The 20564-nt window shown below is 39.2% G+C and overlaps 1 protein-coding gene across 5 annotated transcripts in view; it reads right to left on the minus strand.

Moving 5' to 3' along the window:
* Rhbdd1 (rhomboid domain containing 1) overlaps nucleotides 1-20564 on the minus strand; it is a 112172-nt gene that overhangs the window by 49535 nt on the left and 42073 nt on the right. For all 5 annotated transcript variants that reach the window (XM_048344643.1, XM_048344641.1, XM_048344642.1 and 2 more), the window contains 2 exons: nucleotides 8766-8854; nucleotides 6845-6901 (listed from right to left, as the gene is read on the minus strand). In XM_048344643.1, coding sequence (XP_048200600.1) covers nucleotides 6845-6901; nucleotides 8766-8854 — 146 coding nt within the window. The remainder of the gene's footprint in view (nucleotides 1-6844; nucleotides 6902-8765; nucleotides 8855-20564) is intronic.

Raw genomic sequence — 20564 nt, forward strand, 5'->3', positions numbered from 1 at the left:
TACTAGTTATACATAAAATACTTTCCAAATATACAAAATGAAAAGAGACACTTTATAACATAACATTTTCCAGTGCTCCAGAATTCTTTACTTTCATATAAATAATAAAACCCTTCTTTGGGCTGATAACCTAATATGATTAGGTATATATAAATATTTGTCATGCAAAGTATATGTATCACTTTACACACACACACACACACACACACACACACACACACACACACACTTTTGGTGGTGCTGGGACAGAACTCAGGGCACATCCATGCTAGGCAAATGCTTCACCACCTAGCAACACCTCAGCTGTACTGAGATACACTGACTGAGAACCCACATGCTAGAAACTTCATCACCCAAATCACAATTGGTGATATTTGGAGGAAACTGAGACTAGGCCTCATTAGGGTTAGTCCCCACCAGGCTGGCATTAGTAGCTTTATAAGAGGAAGGGAGGTCTGAGTTATCACACTTGCTCTATCTCACCACACTATGCCCTTTGCCAGGTTATGATGTGGAAAGCAGCCCTGTGCAGTTGCCAAATGGATTCCAGTACCATTTTCTTCCACTGTCCTGCCTCTAGAACCATGAACTAATGTAACTTCTACTCTGTATGAACTACCAAGACTCAGTCTTGTTATAGAAACAGAAAGTAGCCTACCATATTGCTCAATTATGTATTCTCCAATGTGCAACACAATGGTTTTTTTTGTTTTGTTTTGTTTTTTGCCAGTCCTGGGCCTTGGACTCAGGGTCTGAGCACTGTCCTTGGCTTCTTTTTGCTCAAAGCTAGCACTCTGCCACTTGAGCCACAGCGCCACTTCTGGCTGTTTTCTGTATATGTGGTGCTGGGGAATTGAACCCAGGGCCTCATGTATACGAGGCAAGCACTCTTGCCACTAGGCCATATCACACAATGGTTTTTTAGTATACTCATACAGTTGTATCATCATCATCATCATCATAGTCATCATCACCAGAAGCAGCAGCAGCAAGAGCACAACTTTATTTTTATTATCCCCCCAAAGAAATGTGTACCATTTTAGCAAACACTCCTCAACTTTCCATTTTTTCCCAGTGCTAAGTAATCACTAACGTACTTGCTGCCTTTACAGAGATGTCTATTCTGGACACATCATATCAACAGGATCATATGACATGTATGTAGTGTGCCTGGTCAACAGTTGCATGCCAAGCATTGGTATTTCATTCCTTTTTAGGGTGGAATCATAGTCTACTGTGTGGACATATCACATTTTATTTATCTTCACATTGGTTGGTAGAGATTTCAACTAATTCTACCTTTTTTATTATTATGAATGACGCTGCTATAAACAATTTTGGGTGTGGACCTAAGTTTGCATTTCTACTAAGTCTGTATCTAGAGAGTCATGTGGTAATTGTATTTAACCATTTGAAGGACTACAAGAATGTTTTCCAAAGTGGTTACATGATTTTCTATTCCTCCAAGCAGTGTGTGAAAGTTCTGACTTCCCTCCCCAACACTAGCTATTCTTCATCTTTTCAAATGTAATTATAGCTATCCTAATGAGGATGAAGTGGTATCTCACTGGAGGTATTCTTGGTTTTGCTTTTTTACACAGGGTCTCATTACGTAGCTCAGGCTAGCTTTGACCTTATGATCCTCTTGCCTTGGTTTCCTGGGTGTTGAGATTATAGGCATACACCACCATGCTTGACCTCTCACTTGGTTTTAATGAAAAATGATGCTGAGCATCTCTGTATGCATTGACTTTTTTTGTATCTTTTCATGAGAAATGTCTATTGTGATACTGTTTCCATTTTACCAATTACCACAATACTAGCTTGGTTCTATTTTACTGAATTTCCCAGAGGTAACAACAAAAAAAAGATACTTCAAAAAATGGCTTAGAATATTAGGGGATAATTCTGAAATGATTTGCTCTAACTTCAGTAAAAAATCAGTAGATTTACTAAATACTTCCAAGAACACAACTTCTATACTCCCTTCATATGTTTCCTTTGTCAGAATGTCAGATATTATTGATACTTGAAAGAGGAAAAGGAGATAGGAAAAGTTTCCAAATCTTCACAATAGTGTATGACCAATCTGGGATGTGGACAGAGTTTTAAAATGTGTACTCCTGGGCTGGGGATATAGCCTAGTGGCAAGAGTGCCTGCCTCGGATACACGAGGCCCTAGGTTCGATTCCCCAGCACCACATATACAGAAAACGGCCAGAAGCGGCGCTGTGGCTCAAGTGGCAGAGTGCTAGCCTTGAGCGGGAAGAAGCCAGGGACAGTGCTCAGGCCCTGAGTCCAAGGCCCAGGACTGGCCAAAAAAAAAAATAAAATAAAATAAAATGTGTACTCCTCTTTCAAATTGGTTTCTATACAACAGAACCATCAAAAAGATTCAGCACCTACTGATGTGTAGGGAAACTCTCCAGAGAATTCTACATCCTAAGAGTAAAGGACACTGCACCAGAGTTACAAATCTTGCTGCCTATACTTTCCTTCACTTTAGAAAGGGAGCATTTCATAGGAGAGCAAATGATCAAATCAAAGTTAATGTATCTACTACTACAACTACACACACACACACACACACACACACACACACACACAAAAGCATGCATGCATGCACACATGAAAGAGAGAGAGAGAGAGAGGAAAGGAAGAAAGGAAGAAAAGGGGTAACCACATCCTAAAATATTTATGGAAAAGTCACTGAAATACCCTGGGATTCTTCAGAAATCCCTAGAGACACTGCCCAATTCCCTAAGAATGTCAATTATTTTATTGTACTACATTGGGTATTTCCCACATGACTCATTATCATTTTTAAATCCCTCTGAGAAGTCATTCTGCTATAGACGGCCTAAGCAGCATTTCTACCTACCCCCCACCCCACATAAAAACCACTCAAACCATTCAAAATCCTGAACACTCACGGGTACAGCAGCTCCGTAGATCTATACAGTTTTTAACTGCAGGTACATCTGCTGCAACATTAGGCAACATTTTCTTGATACAGAAAAACATTTTTCTTCAAGTTATTTTTTATTTAAAAACCACCTAGCAATGCTTTAATGAAATAAAAGTCCACAACTCTAAACATCTGAATATTATAAAATCTCATTTGGCACTTGTCAGACAAAATGTGAGGAGAGAAAATGGTGCCTTTTAAGTGAAAAAGACTGTTGTGGTTAAACATTCTCTATCATCAACCATAAATCTTCGGCAAGACCAAAAAATCCCATCAATATCTATTAGGATGAGAGCAGGTCTCCAAGGACTAAAAATTTTCTACAGCTGGTGTGCTGGTCCAATCAGATGTTTTAAAATCTTTATTCCTGGAAAAGTTTAACAATCAAACACTCAAGATAAAGAACTTTAAGTTATGCCCTGTGATGAATACTCACTGAATGTTCTTTCTTAGCTGTATCCTGTGCCTTAATCGTAAAGGAAACTCTGGTTATCATTACTCTATTAACTACTCCATCTGTTCCTTATACACATACCAGGATTTCATGGCAAGAGAGATCAAGAAACACCACCAAGATTAGAGAAATTGGTAACAGCTTTTTAAAAATTCATGAGGTCCTTTGACCTAGATAGACTTTTGCAGCTGAAGACAGCCATATTAAGAATAAATCATTACTTGCAAGAGATACATACACTGTTATAAAAGTTCCCTAGTTGGCCATTAGCATGGCCACCTGGCCTTCCGGAGCTCTGTCTTTTTTTTTGGGGGGGGGGGGCAGTCCTGGGCCTTGGACTCAGGGCCTGAGCACTGTCCCTGGCTTCTTCCCACTCAAGGCTAGCACTCTGCCACTTGAGCCACAGCGCCCCTTCTGGCCGTTTTCCATATATGTGGTGCTGGGGAATCGAACCGAGAGCTTCATGTGTAGGAGGCAAGCACTCTTGCCACTAGGCCATATTCCCAGCCCCGGAGCTCTGTCTTTAAATAAATTCAATCACTGCACAGGAAGGAATGCAAACATGGTAATCTTATAGAGGATCAAAAAGAAAGGTAAAAGGGGCTTGTATTCTTGCCCTGAATTCTTTGGTCCTTTTCTGCAATGGCTATGTGCCTCTTCCCATACTCAAAGGGGAAAAGAACAGACCTGTTGCTGCTCTCTTCCATATGAAAGAGCAAGCCTGTCTCTGTAGCTCTCTTCTTTCTGTTTCTGTCTCTCTGTCATTGTCTGTCTGTCTGTCTCTCTCTGTCCCTCTCTCTCACTCACAGAGTGGGGTGCAAAAAAAGAAAATGAGGAAAAGAAGAAAGGCACTAAATGGCACTGCAGTATTTTCCCCAAAGTCTGGACAGTCCTAAGACTGTTCTGTGACATTTAAAAAGTTCAACTTCAAAGTCTCTAATGAAATCCAAGGCAAATTATCTCCTACAAAAATCAAAAACAAGGGCTGGGAATATGGCCTAGTGGCAGAGTGCTTGCCTTGCATGCATGAAGCCCTGGGTTCGATTCCTCAAGCACCACAAAAACAGAAAAAGCCACAAGTGGTGCTGTGGTGGAGTGCTACCCTGGAGCAAAAAGAAATCAAGGACAGTGCTCAGGCCCTGAGTCCAAGCCCCAAGACTGGCAGAATAATAATAATAATAATTTACATAGTTCCAAGATATAATGGAATAGAGGAATCTTTCCAAAAGGAAGGAAAAGATCCACAGAAAAGACATATGGGACCAAACTAATACCAATCCCAGAAGACCAAATGTTAAATCCTGGAGTACTCTGGGTCTGTGGCAGCAGGATCCGAGTTCTAACCTTCATGGGTGGGGAAACCCCTAGCGCACATGACCTTTCTCTTCAGCTGGCTCTGCTGGTTGATTAAGGCTTTTTCCTTGTCAAGTGTTTTCGTGTTTCTGGCATTTCTAACTTCCTGGCGTTTCCACTGCACTTTTGAGTTCAGCTGCATGTACCCTGTTCTCAGGGATTCCAACCCTGGTACATTATTTTCCGGCCTTCCAGGCTTTCATATTTTGGCGCATGCTTCCACGATCCCCAAACTCCTGCATTCTTCCTGTCTGCAAGGCCAGTGCTATAAGAATGATGCTAAGTTCTGCCTCCAGCTCTAGCTGTAGCTGGGGACCTGGATTGTGACTGCGACAGCCTCTGAGCACCTGGGCAGCAGAGCACAGTGAAATGGATTCTGGGGACAGAACTTCTAAGGCAACTCCGCAAGCAGAATGCCCTAGTGATGCTCTCTTCTCAAGGGAGAGTCTTTCAAATGATTTTACCCTTTCATACCCGAGAGCCTATACATAATAGATGGAGGTTCTAATGTGTAACTGAAATGCCCTCTGGGCATCTTTACAAACTTCTGGTACAAACCATGCCTTCCTTAGCCCCACATTTACTTAGGCTTTTCAGAAAAGAAAAAAAACAACAACCTGCAAGTCTTCTTGCTTTTGATTCTTACTATAAACCACACTAAAAGCAGCCAGAAATACTTACACTGTAGCCTAAATGTGGGTTTACTTTGAAATTTCCTCCATCAGACTTGTTAGTCCATGTGTAAATTCAATCTCCTTCTCCCCCCCCCACACACAAAAAAAATCTTAGGGTATAGACAAAATAAAGACAAGTTATTCTCCATATGTAACACAAAAGGCCTCTTGTCCAGTTCCCAGGAACTCTTGTTCCCATCTGAAACATCATAAGCAGTCTTTTTTTTTAAATTTTTCTTATTTATTGTCAAAGTGATGTACAGAGAGGTTACAGTTTCATACGTTAGGCCTTGGGTACATTTCTTGTACTATTTGTTACCTCCTTCCCCATTCCCTCGTCCCCCCTCCCCCTCTCCCTCTCCCCCCATGAGTTGTTCAGTTGGTTTACACCAAATGGTTTTGCAAGTATTGCTTTTGGAGTCGTTTGTCTTTTTATCCTTTGTCTCTCGATTTCGATATTCCCTTTCACTTCTCTAGTTCTAATACCAGTATATACAGTTTCTCCACATTCCTGTCAGCTTTCTAGTCTTCTTAGCTCGCAGCACAATGCCCATTAAGCTCTGCTAGGGCTTCTCTAGCCTGCAGCTCCAAGCTTTTCCAAAATCTTCCCATGAATACGAGGGAGAAACATTCAGATACACTATGATACTCAGTTCCCCCCCCCCCCCAGACTATATAGCTCCAACATCTGCCACTTGGTACTGGTGAGAGACACTACAGTGTAGCTCCTTACTTTGCTTTGAAAATGCTTTTGTCCCTTCATGTAGGTTTGTCCTCTTACTTCTAAAGGCCATATGGTAATGACATTAGTAAGGTAGAAATATGATGTGACTGAGACATTTACAGGGTGGATACTATGGAAGGCAAATTAGCTTAAATAAAGTCACTAGGGTGGAGGCCCCATGAGTGGTTTCATGAGGTGGCCAGGGACCTAACATATACTCATATGTATTGTCTCTCACTAAGTGATGTGATATGATGCCTTAGGACTCTGCCAGCAAGGCCATCCCCACTCCTGAGCCTAGGCTAAGCACCATGTCCTAGAATCTTCCTAAATACATACAAAGTAGATGGTGAAGACCTGTACACTTAAAACCAAAGTCTAATGTTCTGATGGCAACACATTGAGAATCAAGGGACTTTTACTTGTTTAAATATCATATATGCACAACCTCAGACCTCATCATATAATTTTATTCCATGCCCCAGTTATGACTTTCCCTAGCCAACCTATCTGAACAGGCTTCTTGGCTCCACCTGGAAAAATGATTACACAACATGTAAACTATTTTACCCCATCAAAAGCAAGTGTTATCTTAAAGGAGAGCTTTATATAAGAGAATACAATAATTTTTAAAATAAGGTAAAATGTATTGAATGAAATAAGCTTCTTACCTGAGCTATTGAAGTAGTATTGATGTCCAGGGTAACCAATATTGGAAGAAAAAATGCCTACATATGAAGGAAACAAATGTTTTAATGATAGTCAAAGGGATTTAACTGTTTGTCTTTGTAACAATTAGAAGGTCTTTACCACAAAAGCTAGGGTCATTTCAAGCGATTTCTAAATAATTGTTAAACTCCATTTTATTCAGGACCAGCCCTGTAGGGAATTAGATATGTATATGTGGTAGGAGGTCATTGAGATCTAATTTATATTTGTTGTTGTTCCTTAAAAACTCCCGTTGACTTAAGTTGGCCTTTCCTTCACAAGACACTAAGCTTGAACTTTGATGCCTTTCTCTAAGGGTTTTAGGAGGGCCAAGTTCCCTAACTTGGGACTTTCTCCATTTTTGTCCCTATAAAAATGACTTTGGTAGAGCTGAATGGAGAGGGAAGGGCCTGACTGGAACAGGGCCTTCATTATGAGCCTCTTCTCTTGGGCAATATCATATAGCAGCCTCTACAGCTTGGTCATTGTCCCTGATGTCTGCATCACTTCAATTCTTAGCTTACTCCAGATCCTTTCACCAGTGTCAGAAAACATTTATTGCATGGAATATATTTTTCAGTTATTCATGTTGTTATCATTTCAGTTATTCATATTCATACCGTATAACTTCAAAAAAGATTGAAATAAAAATATCTTCACAAAAAATAGGTAGGGTCTTAAAGCAATCAAGTAAGAGTGTAAAGTTGTAAGTGTTGGGAAAGTCCTCATTAAAATTAAGCCAAGAACTAACCTAAAGTTTGCAATATTTCCACAGAAAGCTTTAATAAGCAGCTAGTCTTGAGATACAGGAAAAAAAAAAGAAGCAAAACAGCCTCTAGAATTATTTCTATTCCCTTATCAGTACTCATTGTGAGAGTTACATCACTGCACTACATTGAAAATATTATGCAGTTGGAAATTTTTAATAAATGCAGCTTCTGTTTCAAGCACACGCAAGGCAGCACAGAAACAGATCAACGTAGAAAATGGGGACCTGCGCAAATGCAGCACTGATGTAAAAGTCACCCCAAAGCGAGCACACCTGCTAATAAAGACAACAGTACAGTGCCGAGAAAGCTTTCTAATATCATGAATATTATATGGTTCTCCAAGATACCAGTCTTCAGCACAAACTGTGAAAACAAATTATTTATGGTTCAAGAAAAGGTAAAATAGTCTCAGAAGATTTCCCATGAATAAAAGATGGAATATTGGAACTCACATGGTCTATAAAACAAGTGTTTGCAAAACATTTCCTTCCATGTCAAAACCAGTATCACATTTTAAAAAAAGAGTTTAAAATGTATTTATTTCTGAATAAAATGTTTTCATCAAGCATCAGTTTAAATGGAAAAACAAAGGAAAAAGAAAACCAGAAGATTCCCAGCCTTAAGTGATAATAGATGTGGTTTGGCCATGCATGAATATCACTGTGTTGCTCACCAAGGATCTGGTGGTCATTCTGAATTCTTTAAAGTACTGGCTTATACTTCAGTGGAGGCTTGGTTTTCTTTTTAACTTTTCCTTGCATACTAATTCATGAGAAATTACAGATGCTTTATCTTAAACTCCCATTAGTTATCCACCTTTTTGAGGAAATTGTAATTTTCAGAAAGCACCATTAGGGGCTGAAGGTCTAAGTACAAACTAGCATTTGTTTCTTAAGAAAGCCTCAAATCTGAAATTTGAGTTTGCATCCTCTTGTGGAGCAATGTGAAGACTGCATTAGTTTTCTTATTACTTCTTGGTTTAAAAACAAAAACAAAACAATGAATTGGAAATTTCTGTGCTGAGCCACAAGAAAACTCCGGGTTGCTTCTGTTCATACTAAAATTAAGATAAACTTCTAACTCATTATCACACCAAATGCATTTTGTTCTGTACCTGCACATGTTTCCATGATTTTCTTCAGAGGCCCTTGAGTGTACATGAACCCAACAAGAATCCCAGCCAGATGCCCAGCAAAGGAAGACCTAGGAGGAAAGCATTCTCTCTGTGAATCTCTGCTGCTGCTGTTGAGCGATATCCTGTCTTCCCATTAGCCCAGTGCATGTCAATCAGTCACTCTACAGGCTTTGTTCTACATCACTTCTTTTATGCAGAACAGTATTTAACACAGTCCTAAGCCCAACATCTCCTACCTTAAAAAGAAGAAAGAATAATGCATAGCAGTTCTCACATTTAAAATGCAACAGCCTTCAGTAATCAGAGGTGGTTCGCTTCCCCATAGCAGCAGAATCATTTTGTCAATATTCTCTGGATCTCTTACCACAAAATAGGAATGGAATCCGTTTTCTCTGTTTAGAACAAAATCTGCAACTATCCAGTTCTTGTGAGGTCTAGCTACAGTAGCAGACAGCTGCATTTTTATATACCACTGATAAGAAAAGCAAAGCAACTGAGATTTCATCAAAAGAGACTAAAATACATGCTTCCACATTTGCTTTCAATGACTTTCAGTCACTTAGTAAAAATAAACAAATATTTAAACTTCAAACTTGAAAGATGAGTTAAGGCACTGATTTGATTCCATCCTTCTTAAACCAACATCTAAAATTGGCACTCACTTATAAACTTATTTTTCTTTTCTTTAGTTTCCTTTTTTTCTTGAAGATTTAGCAAAGATTTATTTTAGTATATTAACATAAAGTTGAGAGAAATGGGAAAGGGGGGAAAGAAAAAGCATCTCTTGTATCTCGTTTGAAGTGCAAGGGTAGGAGACTAGCTCCTAAAATTTATTTTCAAATATATGTATCTAGCTAGCAAAGTGACAACACTTTCAGCAGTTGACTGGTTCAACAATCTCACTGCCCAAGTTTAAGAAATGACTAGGGATTCTCTTCACAATCTCATGTTTAGAACAAACATGGGTCCTACGCAGAGAATTCTTCTCAAGTGCCAGCTTCTTGCCACCATCTAAATGATCCCCTTCAAACAGACCTGCACTTTTTTTTTTTTTTTTTTTTGGCCAGTCCTGGGCCTTGGACTCAGGGCCTGAGCACTGTCCCTGGCTTCTTCCCGCTCAAGGCTAGCACTCTGCCACCTGAACCACAGCGCCGCTTCTGGCCGTTTTCCATATATGTGGTGCTGGGGAATCAAACCGAGAGCTTCATGTGTAGGAGGCAAGCACTCTTGCCACTAGGCCATATTCCCAGCCCCAGACCTGCACCTTAAGCTGACGTTTTCCTAGGCCTAAGCTCACCATCCCTCTTGGATGCCTGTCACATGCATCCCACACTTTTCACTCCTTTCCACCGCAGCTATACTTCTAGCCTTGATATGCTCCTGTCTTCAGTCTCCTAAGCAGGAGAGGGCAAGTTATGCCACTGCCATCCTTTGAAATCCACCGACTTACCTACAGAATGCCAAGTATGTACTGAGGCCTTCCGGCACTTGCCTTGCCAGTCTCTTCCCTCCAACCTTTTCACCAGCCACATTTATCTCCACACACACCAGGCATTCTCAGTGATCATGAGACTAGGCTTAATCACACTCATTATGAAGCCCCAGTTAAGAGTCAGTCTTTGCTTCTACTGCTTGCCCCTCAGCCAGTGCTTCTACCTTGGTGAGAGCATGTATCCAGCCCCAAACCCTTAAGAGAGCTACTGTTTTTGAGATATAGATATAGATATCCATATCATAGAGTCTACATAAAATAAGTCATATTCGGGGCTGGGAATATGGTCTAGTGGTAAAGTGCTCGCCTTGCATGCATGAAGCCCTGGGTTTGATTCCTCAGCACCACATATATAGAAAAAGCCGGAAGTGTGGCACTGTGGCTCAAGTGGTAGAGTGCTAGCCTTGAGCAAAAAGAAGCCAGGGATAGTGCTCAGGCCCTGAGTTCAAGCCCCAGGGCTGGCAAAAATAATAATAATTCATATTGATAATACTATACTGATAACTGATCTTGATATCAATATAAATATTGATAATGACACTGATAATAAAAATATGAAATTGGACACTTAGTTTTCCATTTCCTGGGAAGAACAGTGTGAACTATGCTTTCTTTCAGACTCCTCTCCAAAAAACTTGTACTTATTCTCTGTTTAGCCTTAAAAAAAAGAAAGCTCCACTTACTTCCAGAAATTGGACAGAAATGGTATTTTGTGACATACAAGGAAGAGGCTAGGACTAATTTAAAAAGTCATAACTTCAACTTAACTAAAAAGAATTTAAAAATCAATGTTTTCAAAAGTTTTTAAACTAACCTTCATGGTGAATCATACAGAAAAAAAATAGCTTAATAAAATTTCAATCTAAAACCCCAACCTATTAGACAATTAATCTTGAATATCATTTACAATTTAGAGTACAATATAGTAAAAATGAATTTCTTATCTCTCTAAACAGGTTTTCAGAAGCCTGAGTTATAATCTAATTGCCCTAATATAATTGAGTAGGGAGACTGGTCAGCTAGAGAACACACAGAATCGCCAAACTTCTAGCATTTCCTACAAAGGTTCCCTTCTCGATAAATTTAGCTGTTCCTATTTTTTTCATTTAAGCTCTTATTATTTCATTTAGGGGTATTCATTTTAAAACAGAAATAAGAGATTATGACATTTGATCAAAACTGATCATCTTAAAACTTATTTTAATAAATGAAAGAAGGAGTCTTCCCCTAATAAGAAACATCGCTGGTTTTAAGAAGCTTGGTAGGAAACAATTTTGCAAATCAAACCCCCTTCCTTCCCCCTCTAAGACATCCATGTCACCTGAGGAGGGCAAAATCTGAACGGGGAGGGTGGCTCCCCTGCCCTAGGATTAGGGCTCTTTATCCCTGACGAGACTATAGAGGCAGAGAGAAGACACATCTGAGTTCTCAGATCAATGGCTGCAATCGATCATGAACTGTAACAGCTTTAAAAACAGATTGTGTTATAATGACCACCATTACAAATGCTTAACGGAAGCTTTGATTCCGGGTAAGCCTGTGGCTTCCTTCTGTTCTTCATGTCCATGGAGGCTCATGTTATAACCCTGAAGTGAAAGCCATTCATTACCAACAGGAGAATTTCACCTATCAGTACCAAGCCTAAGTGGCTACACATTCAACTAGAGAAACACTTTGTCCTTAAAAAGCAAAGAGGTAGGGCTGGGGATATAGCCTAGTGGCAAGAGTGCCTGCCTCGGATACACGAGGCCCTAGGTTCAATTCCCCAGCACCACATATACAGAAAACGGCCAGAAGCGGCACTGTGGCTCAAGTGGCAGAGTGCTAGCCGTGAGTGGGAAGAAGCCAGGGACAGTGCTCAGGCCCTGAGTTCAAGGCCCAGGACTGGCCAAAAAATAAAAAATAAAATAAAATAAAAAAGCAAAGAGGTACCACATATGCAGATTATTTAAAGTTTATTAACATATTATCTAAATTCCTCGTGTGTCTTTGCTTTTAGAGCCTATGAGTTCACTTTCCTACTTGCTAAAATCCAAGTTTTAGTAATTCTTTCAATTAATGCTTATGAATTTTTAAAAACTCCTCTTAGTCTTCCTGTGTCCTTAAAGGTCTTTATTGTAGCATCCTATTTTTGCTGGTAAGTAGAGGTGTATTGCTGCTACTAATGTGCTGTCAATCAAACAGTCACTCCTAGGGAGGCAATCTGTCTTTTCTCTCAGTTCTGAAGGCTTCCTCTTTTACTTTGAACATACCATTATTATACCACAATCATTCTGGTTATAGATTGATTTTATTTAGCCCACTTGCAATTTGCTTTTTTTTCAATATGATATTTGTTTCTATAATTCTGAAACCAAGTCATTCATTTTTGCCCTTTTTAACTCTAGACATGCAACACTTGTGAGTTTCTTGATATGTACTTGAATATACATTTATAGAAAAACATTAAAATAATGAAAGACAAAAAAGCTAAAACCTAATCAGTATTGCCACCCATCACTTTATAAGGGCTAATGATTGTGGGAAGACAGTCTTGGAGTGGAGCTATGTCGATATTAACACCAGCAGGGCTCTTTCCAGTAGAGCCGGCATAAGCTGACCTCATGTCTTTCAGAGGCTATCTGTAAGGTTGAGCTACATGGTTACAGAACATGTTCCCCCTCTGATGTACCACATCACTAGAATCAAAAGCAGGAGCTGTGGCCAGAAACTGTGGCAAGGCATAACGGCCCTCTTCTATTGACCAGGCTCCTGCGCATGGCTGTGAAAGTAGAAAATGTATTACTACAATTGCATGGTGTACAGAGAGCACATGACATCATTAAGGACGTACCTTGATGGACACACAGAGCTGCACAAAATAAGGCAAAATAGGAGACAGTTAGCTAGAGGAAAGCTATGATTCTTTCCATATTTTTTGCCCGTAAAAGTTGTAAATAAACATTTTGGTTCCAAGATTAATAGTGTGGCAACAAAATACATTGAGAATATTTGAATATTAATGCCCCTAGGATTTTTTGGAGGGGAGGGATGAGTCCTGGGGCTTGAACTCAGGGCCTGGAAGCTGTCCCTGAACTTCTTTTGCTCAAGGCTAGTGCTCTACCACTTGAGCCACAGCTACTTCTTTTTCCAAGTGGTTTATTGGAGATAAGAGCCTTGAAAAATTTCCTGCCTGAGCTGGCTTTGAACCTTGACCCTCAGATCTCAGCCTCCTGGAGTACTTAGGATTACAGGCTTGAACCACCAGTGCCCAGGGCCCTAGAGATTAATATGCTGCTTTTCCTATTATCAACTATTCTTAAGCCACCTGCTTTCTGTCCTGATCCTTTCCTCTACATTTATTTCAGCATGTACCTTTGGAAACGCCAATTTGGAAGTGACTTAATCTATATACTCTTTACCAAGCCTCCTCTTCTATCTACTTCAGTTATTAAAGATGGAACCAAGTACAGACATGAACTAGGAGCTAACCATTAACAATTTACTGTGCTGGCACAGACAAACATGATCTGCATAAAACAAGGGCCATGCAAAGACAGGAGATGACTTTGTTACAAAAAGGTTCCAATATTACAGAGGATGTCTAGCAACTTCTTGATTTTCAATTTCATGTCTCTATATCTAGAAATAAGACAACTCCCTGAGCTGTTTCAGGTACATAGTATTCATTAACTCCAATAGGTACTGATACCATATAAGCAAGACAAAAACAGTCCCTGACTCTTTCAAGTTTATAATCTAGGGGGGAAATGCAGACAGACAAACTGATAGGCAGATAGACAGACACACACCAGTAGCAGTACATGTAGAAAAGCAAATCCACTTTGCTCAGACTGATGAAAGAGAGCTCCTTGAGGTGTCATTTAAAATAACTTTGTAGGATTTGGACTTGGGATACCCAAAAGTAGGAATAGGGGCCTTAAATAGGACAAACCCTTAGAGAACAGCTTGAGACAAGGAAGAATTTGGTGTTTTATATACACAGAGACAGTTCTCAACTAACTGGAGCACAGGAAGCAAGGGTAGTATATAAGATGAATTTAGAAACACAGGCAAAAGTGAGATCATATAATCTTTATGTGCCACCATAAAGAATTTGAGTTGTGTTCTAAGCATAATGGGAAGTCAATGAAGAATCTTAAACAGGAGACTTTTAAAATAATGATATGTTTTGTTTAGGGGAACAGACTCAACAGAGAGAAGAATGGCCCACTTAAGCAAAAGACTGTGAGGAGCTGGTAAAAGATAATAGGTTGGAAGAGGCTGCTGGTAGTAGACTATGGGAACATCAGTGCCTCCAGGAAGGTTATCAGTAGGATTCTCACTATGGAAGGCAGCTAGAGGGAAGTGGATGGACTTAGATATACCTTGGAGGCAAAGATAAAAGACTTGCTGGTAGATTTAATGTGAATGAAGAAGGTGAGAGAAAAGAGAAATCTAAGCTGTTGGCATGTGCCAACTAAATGGATGGTGGAACCATTTCCTAAGATGGAGATGACTAGGGAAAGAAAAAGGAAGGATGAGGGGCAACCGCAGAGCTCCGCTTCTAGGCAGTCATTTTGAAATGCTCCTGAGGCAACTAAACAGAGACGTCTAATATTTACTGGGATGCTAGAGAGCATGTTGAGGAAAAATGATTCAGATTTGCTCCCATAGGAGCAAAATCAAATAATTTTGCTTGATCCCTAGCACATGTTGCAGCTTTATGTATATAACACATATACACATGATATATATATATATACATATATATCAAAATGAGTGAAAATCCATAAAATTGTAACAAATAATGGAGGTAACAACTCTCTTTTTTGTGAGCTTCTTATATGATTATTTTAGCAATTTCAGTATTTTTAGACAAAAAGAAAAAAAATTATAAGAAGGTAATAAGATAAACAATGCCTCTCATTTTAACAGTATTCCCCTCATCAAGGTAATAGATAAGTCAAAATATTTTTTGTCATTGTCAGGGGAAATTGGTAAGAACAGTTTCCCCCATTTCTAAATAGAACTCTAATTGAATATCAGAATCACTAGATTTAGAGCATTACTAAATATCTTTAGAATTTGTTGTCATCCTAACTTCCTTCAGAACAAAAGAGAAGGTTATGGCAAATGGAATTCAAACAATGGGTAGGCGAACATCTACAGAAAATAAGCAAGCTTCTTTAACAGAGGTTAAAATCACGGAAATTCTGCAAGTGAGCCTTATGATTCTATAATTATCAGCATCTCCCTTAACCAACCACAACTTAAGAGTTGTGTTCTCTCTCCATATTTTCAACACTCAATTCTTTTGCCAAAAATCTTCCCAACTATTGTACACACAACTTAATGCCCATTCTTCCCACACTCACACTTGTGCCACAAAGACTAATCTACCCTTCAGGGTTTGCTATGCTCTGTTCCTTGTGCCTTCCGCTCTACCCTGAGAAGCCTAACAATACATCATCCCCTCCTGCTACACTTGGCCAGTGCTTTCCTTTGCTGCTCCTTGGGCTCCGGCCGCATCCTCTGGGTTCTTTCAGCATTCTGGAGCTTCCTTGGGAGTCAACATTGCCCTGCTACTTAATCCAGCAGCTTTCAATCCCAAAGCCCCCTAGTGAATGAATATTTATTTAGTAATGCCCTCCCATTGGCTTGAACTGAAATGTATGAATAACATACTTTACATACATACTTTTAAAAACACAGATATATATACACAACCACAACTCAGCATAATATGATAGCTATAAAAATAAGAAAAAAAACTTAGAGGAAAACAAGATAATGTAATATAAGTGGCCTAGCACAACACTCCCAGGCGACATAAGCAGTCCTTGGTGAGCACCTGTGCATGGAATGAAAGTGAAATAACAAAGGGAGGCCATTACAGTTGGGCTTTCTGTGACTTAAACATCACGTTCAGGGTTCCAATGGTGACAAGATTTTCTGCGAGAGTAAATAACTCTTGATTCCAAATAAAACAAAACACAATCTTCCCTCAATTTACATTCACAATTCAATTTACAATATTCCTGGAAAAGTCACTACAGTAAATCTACGCCAAAAACATCTCTTTGTGTTTATATAAAGAGCAAAATTAGGTTTTAGGCTCACATGATCATAAACATGTTTCCACCTACATAGATGGTCTGTCAACAACAGACTGGGTGGGTATGTGTGGGAGTGTAGATGAGCATATATAAGCAGTACCACTCCGGTAGGGAATGGCCTGATAGCTGCAAGACAGCTCATACCTTGGCTCCTGTACACTAAATGCCATGGTGATAGCTAAAAACCACCCTGTACATTTTCAAAGGCCCCTCCTGGGGACCAGCCATCCATTCCAATCTAAAACCACTGGCTTAGCAAATAAGATGCTCATTAAATGTTTGTTCCATTGATGACCTTTAATCATAAGGCCTCAAAAAAATTTCTTTTCAAAGCACTTCTCATGTGACTACACTATGCACAAATTCCAAAGATTCTAAGTAAATCTGCAACATATTGAACTGATATGCAGGAAAACTTCCCACCACAAGTGAAATGCACATGGTAAATTAGAATATTTGAAAGAGGCCTTGATCATTTCCACATTGCACTGTGGTAGAATAAATGCAACTTGGCACGTGAAAAATCCTCTGCCATCTGTTATTACTATAGACAAAAATATTCTGGATACCACATGAATGATTATTTGCACATCACCTCCAGAAAGTAAATATAAAATGAAGAGAAGTTGGGTTGTTTATAGTCTGATTTTAACATGTGCTACTGTTATGAGCTCAGCCTTTTGGAGGTATTTTCAGAAGCTGGACCATAACTAGCAAGTCCACAGCCCCATGTAGTTGAAGCTCAGTGATGGCAGAAAGAGACGGAATTGGTTGATTTCTATTAATTGGGAATGAGTCAGGGGGATGTGCAAAGAAGAAAGGGGAGGAATGAGATTCAGTTGTGGAACTGACTTACATCTATAACATGAATGAATGGGATGTCCTTTCCAAGTCAAAGATTCAATCTGCTGGTTCCCAAATCTAGTTGCATATACAAATCCTGCAAGGAGGTTTTAAAGTTTGGATGTTACTCCTAGAAGTTAGGCAAAATTGCCCTATGGTAGGACCCTAATATTATTTTGTTGTGAGTTTTTTTTTTTTGGTGTTGTTTTTAATTCCCAAGGTGATTCTAATGTGGTGAAGACTACTGATCTTAACTCAAAATTCTAATTCCAATGGTGACATAGCCACAACTGTATTAGACCACTAATATTTACTATTTTAAGAGTAGGCAAGACTCTACATCTCACAGAAGTGACATCTGTAGTCTCTCTTGGTAAGTTGGTCATATGTCCCTATTGTCCTTACATGAGAGTAAGTACAGCTCTATAAATGCATGTAAGGCATCTGAACTTATTTCAAAAGATTTATAAGTTCCTTAAACATTTAAGAATTTGATAATTAAAGTCAGTATACTTACAAGGACCAAAACACCACATGGACCATGATGATAACAATGAAGAGTTAAAGTAATCCCTAAATCTCTGGATTCCACACAGATGGGGAAACAAAGTGAAGCATGAAGTTCAGCTTCAGCAAAAGTAAATTCAGCTTACAATTAGATGCAGTATAAATTAAAATTCTGACTATGAAAATTAGAGAGACCCTACCTACTATGACTCAGAGACATGAATACCATAAATACCGTATTCTGCTTCTGAATATGTTTTATTGGCTTTATCTAGAAGGTACAGTTAATATTAAACGAACTAACAGTACCCTCAGCCACAAAGTTTTGAAAATTTCTGATTACAGTTGAATCTTGCTGAGGTGAATATATGGGACAAAAAAGAAGCCACGAGACCCATACGGCTTCATCTTAGAGCAGTGTCATCATCAAAGAAAAGTAGTCTGACTTCCAGTGGAGGACCAAGAGGGGCAAAGGGTTCCTCATCTCCTTGGCAACTAGATGACCTACCACTGGCTAAATAGCTATTTCTAGTGATGAGATTCCAGCAAAGTAGTAGCCAATGGCAACTAGTACACAACCAGATACATTTTCAAGCCTGCTTCTTTAGTGTACTCAACAATTTGAGCAACTATCTGTTAGCATTTTATAATTAATTTGTCAGAATGGATGCCAAGGAATTAGTGGCTCTATTTTTCTAGGACTGCTAGACTTGGAATGACTACCCTGCTAGGAGTCAGTGTTGTCACCAAATGGTGAGAGCTCTTCTTAGAATGAAGATGTGGTCAACAGACTTCTGGATGGCTTTTGGTGGTCCCTTATGCTCATGCCTTTCATTAAGCCTTCAATCTGACATGAGTGGGACCTATGAACTGATTCTTGTCAACAGAATATAGCATATCACTACCTTGATTATATTACATAAGATTATTATTCTGCCTCACTAGCCTCTGAATCACATGACATCATCTTCCTGAAGTCCATGAAACCCTTGTGGGCACCACAAGAAACTTGAATTTTGCAAGCCAATAGCTTTTCTTTGCTTTACTCAAATTTTCTGGACTTCTTTAAATTGCATCCTGCCTTGGTCAAGATGACAAAAGGTGATAGAGGCATTATAAAATTGTCAACAAGTTTGAAAGTCTCAAAAAGAATTCTGTGTCTACTGTACTTAGGTTCCACTATGGGCTAAGACTAGGAGTAAATGACTTGATGATTCTGGTGAGTCCAAAAAATGTTTTCACAGTAAAGAAACATTAACTCAAATAACCAAGTTGCTGCATTAATTTCCAGAACCTATATTAGACACAACTTCCTGACTCATGTGAAGGGTATAATAAAAATAATTTTTCAAGAATTCAGAGAAAATACCAATAAAAGTAATTTGTTGCAGCTAGGAATATGGCCTAGTGGTAGAGTAGTTGCCTTGCATATAGGAAGCCCTGGGTTCGATTCCTCATCACCACATATATAGAAAAGGCCAGAAGTGGTGCTGTGGCTCAGGATTGCTAGCCTTGAGCAGAAAGAAGCCAGGGACATTGCTCAGGCCCTGAGTTCTAGCCCCAGGACTGGCAAAAAAAAAAAAGTATCTTGTGTAGTTTTTGATATAGTATAGGTATTTAAATATGTGAGCCCAAATCCAAATATCTCCTGCTGGAGGCATGGTTCAGCAGTAAAACACCACGCTAGTATAAGTACAAGGCCTTGAATTCAAAGCCTCACTACCATTAAATAAGCAAATAAATCTAGAACTTTCTCTTAAGAACAACACCAAAAGCACAATTTTACAGAACTCATTAGTTATCTCTGTAAAAAAAAAAAAAAAAAAGCTCTTTAAAATTCAAGTGTATCTTATTTGGTAAGTTGTTAGAAAATACTTTCATGGGAATTATATGACATTGATAAGCTCTGACTGGCCTGAATGTTTATCAGTCACTCTACTTGTACCCACAGGTGACAATGTAGGAAGTAGCAGAAGCCTTCCTTTACGTTAGCCAGATAATCATTTCGGCATTTTTCTCTGTGATACTTCAGCCTTCTCAACAAGCCCCCATGAGATGGGCACTAGTTCTTGTCCCATTTTATGGCTGAGGAGCTGACACTTGGAAACTAGTGGGGCCAAGGGCCCACAGTGATGAGGTGGAGAGCCAAGATTGGCGCTCGACACAGGTGACTGAAAGAAGAGAATTCAGTAAGTAAAGCCACCCTAGTATTCCCTCCCAGACAGGACACATTCTGGTATCTTGGCCGAGTGTTTCCATGTTGGCGAAATATACAATTCAGATATATCATCTGTAGAAAAGAAGACAAGAACCATGAAAGTATGCCTAGAAATATAACAAACATGATTTGATCTACAAATTTTAATTATGTTACCACTAATCAACTCTGATTTCTAACCTCACAAAACGTCCTCACAAAATTTCCAACAATACAATATGTGCCCATTATTTCAACTCCACTAACAGATTTGCTACAGCAGGTGGTTTTGATCTTCTTTACTATTTTCTGAGCCCTTTCGTTGCCCTTCCCATATTTACTCTTTGTTTTACTGTTGCTTCTTTGTTGAGAAATCTCAGTTGAAATTAACATGCAAATACCTATGAAATTCCATCAAAAAGGGTTCTGAGCCAACAGTGAAAATGAAGAATTCTGAGACATACAGCTCATAAAGAATACCCTTCATTAATTGGGCAGTTCATCTCTACCCAGATGGATGGCAACAGCTCTAAGAATCCTATCACACTGAATGAGCAGAGGAAGTAAGTTCTATACAACCAACCATTACACACAATGTGTTGTTAAACTGTATATAATCAGCATGCTCAAGACTCGATAGC

This window comes from Perognathus longimembris, chromosome 4 (genome assembly GCF_023159225.1).
Source record: "Perognathus longimembris pacificus isolate PPM17 chromosome 4, ASM2315922v1, whole genome shotgun sequence".
NCBI classification, from domain to species: Eukaryota; Metazoa; Chordata; class Mammalia; order Rodentia; family Heteromyidae; genus Perognathus; species Perognathus longimembris.